Genomic DNA, 971 nt, shown 5'->3' with positions numbered 1-971 from the left:
ATTTTATTTATTTATTAATAATATTGTAATAATCTTCAAAAATAAGAATACCCATTTTCTTAAGAGAGAATTTTGTCTCTGTTTTCATCTCTGATTTTTTTCTTCCTTGTTTGATTTCTCCACAGGTGAAGGACCAAGAGTTCCCCTACAGGAAGAACCTGGCTCGCGTGTTAATCGAGGTGGAAGATATAAATGACCATGTTCCTATATTTACAAGTGCGCTGTATGAGGGCCAAGTGTATGAGTCAGCAGCAGTGGGATCAGCTGTGGTCCAGGTAACTGCCCTTGACAAGGATAAAGGAGCGAACGCAGAGCTACACTACTCCATTGAAGCAGGTGAACACCCGTGTCAGCGAGATACTTGGTCGTCCTAATTTTACGCAGCTCGTGAAAAAAAAGTACCTTTTAAGATGAAGCAATTCATCTTGTGTTTTCTCTCCTCAGGAAACACTGGAAACGCTTTCAGTATCGAGCCAGTTTTGGGTCTCATCACGGTGGCACGTGACCTGGACCTGTCAAACATAGGTCATTACGTCCTCACCGTCAGAGTCACTGATAACGGCGCCCCGCCGCTCTCTACAACTACTGTGGTGCGCGTCGCTGTCACGCTCTCTGACAACGCTGGCCCGAAGTTCCCCCAGCCCGAGTACCAGGCGGAGATCTCTGAAAAGGCAATGATTGGTACGTCTGTGACCACGGTCATGGCGGTCAGTCAGTCCACGCTCACCTATGACATCAAAAAAGGAAACACCGACCGTGTTTTCCAAATTAACCAATACAGTGGAGTCATTACTACTCAGAACCTTCTAGACTTTGAGACTACGTCGTCCTACACCCTGATCATCAGGGCTAGCAACATGGCTGGCATGTCGTCCAACGTCACCGTGGTGATCCAGGTAGTGGATGAAAATGACAACCCGCCAGTGTTTCAGCTGCTTCATTATCTCGGCAGAATCAGCGAGGCGGCGCCG

General features: G+C 47.3%; 1 protein-coding gene across 1 annotated transcript; it reads left to right on the top strand.

Moving 5' to 3' along the window:
- Positions 1-64: 64 nt before the first annotated feature.
- Positions 65-965, top strand: LOC103399262 (protocadherin Fat 3-like; the record flags this gene model as incomplete). Its single annotated transcript, XM_008337975.3, has 2 exons — positions 65-336; positions 445-965. Coding segments are annotated over 2 exons (793 nt in total), but the record flags the coding sequence as incomplete, so codon positions are not given.
- Between the last annotated feature and the right edge of the window lie 6 nt (positions 966-971).

This window comes from Cynoglossus semilaevis, unplaced genomic scaffold (assembly GCF_000523025.1).
Source record: "Cynoglossus semilaevis isolate Cse_v1.0 unplaced genomic scaffold, Cse_v1.0 C19108126, whole genome shotgun sequence".
NCBI lineage: Eukaryota > Metazoa > Chordata > Actinopteri > Pleuronectiformes > Cynoglossidae > Cynoglossus > Cynoglossus semilaevis.
Note: the sequence above shows the minus strand (reverse complement) of the source record. Positions and strands in the feature narration are given on the sequence as shown.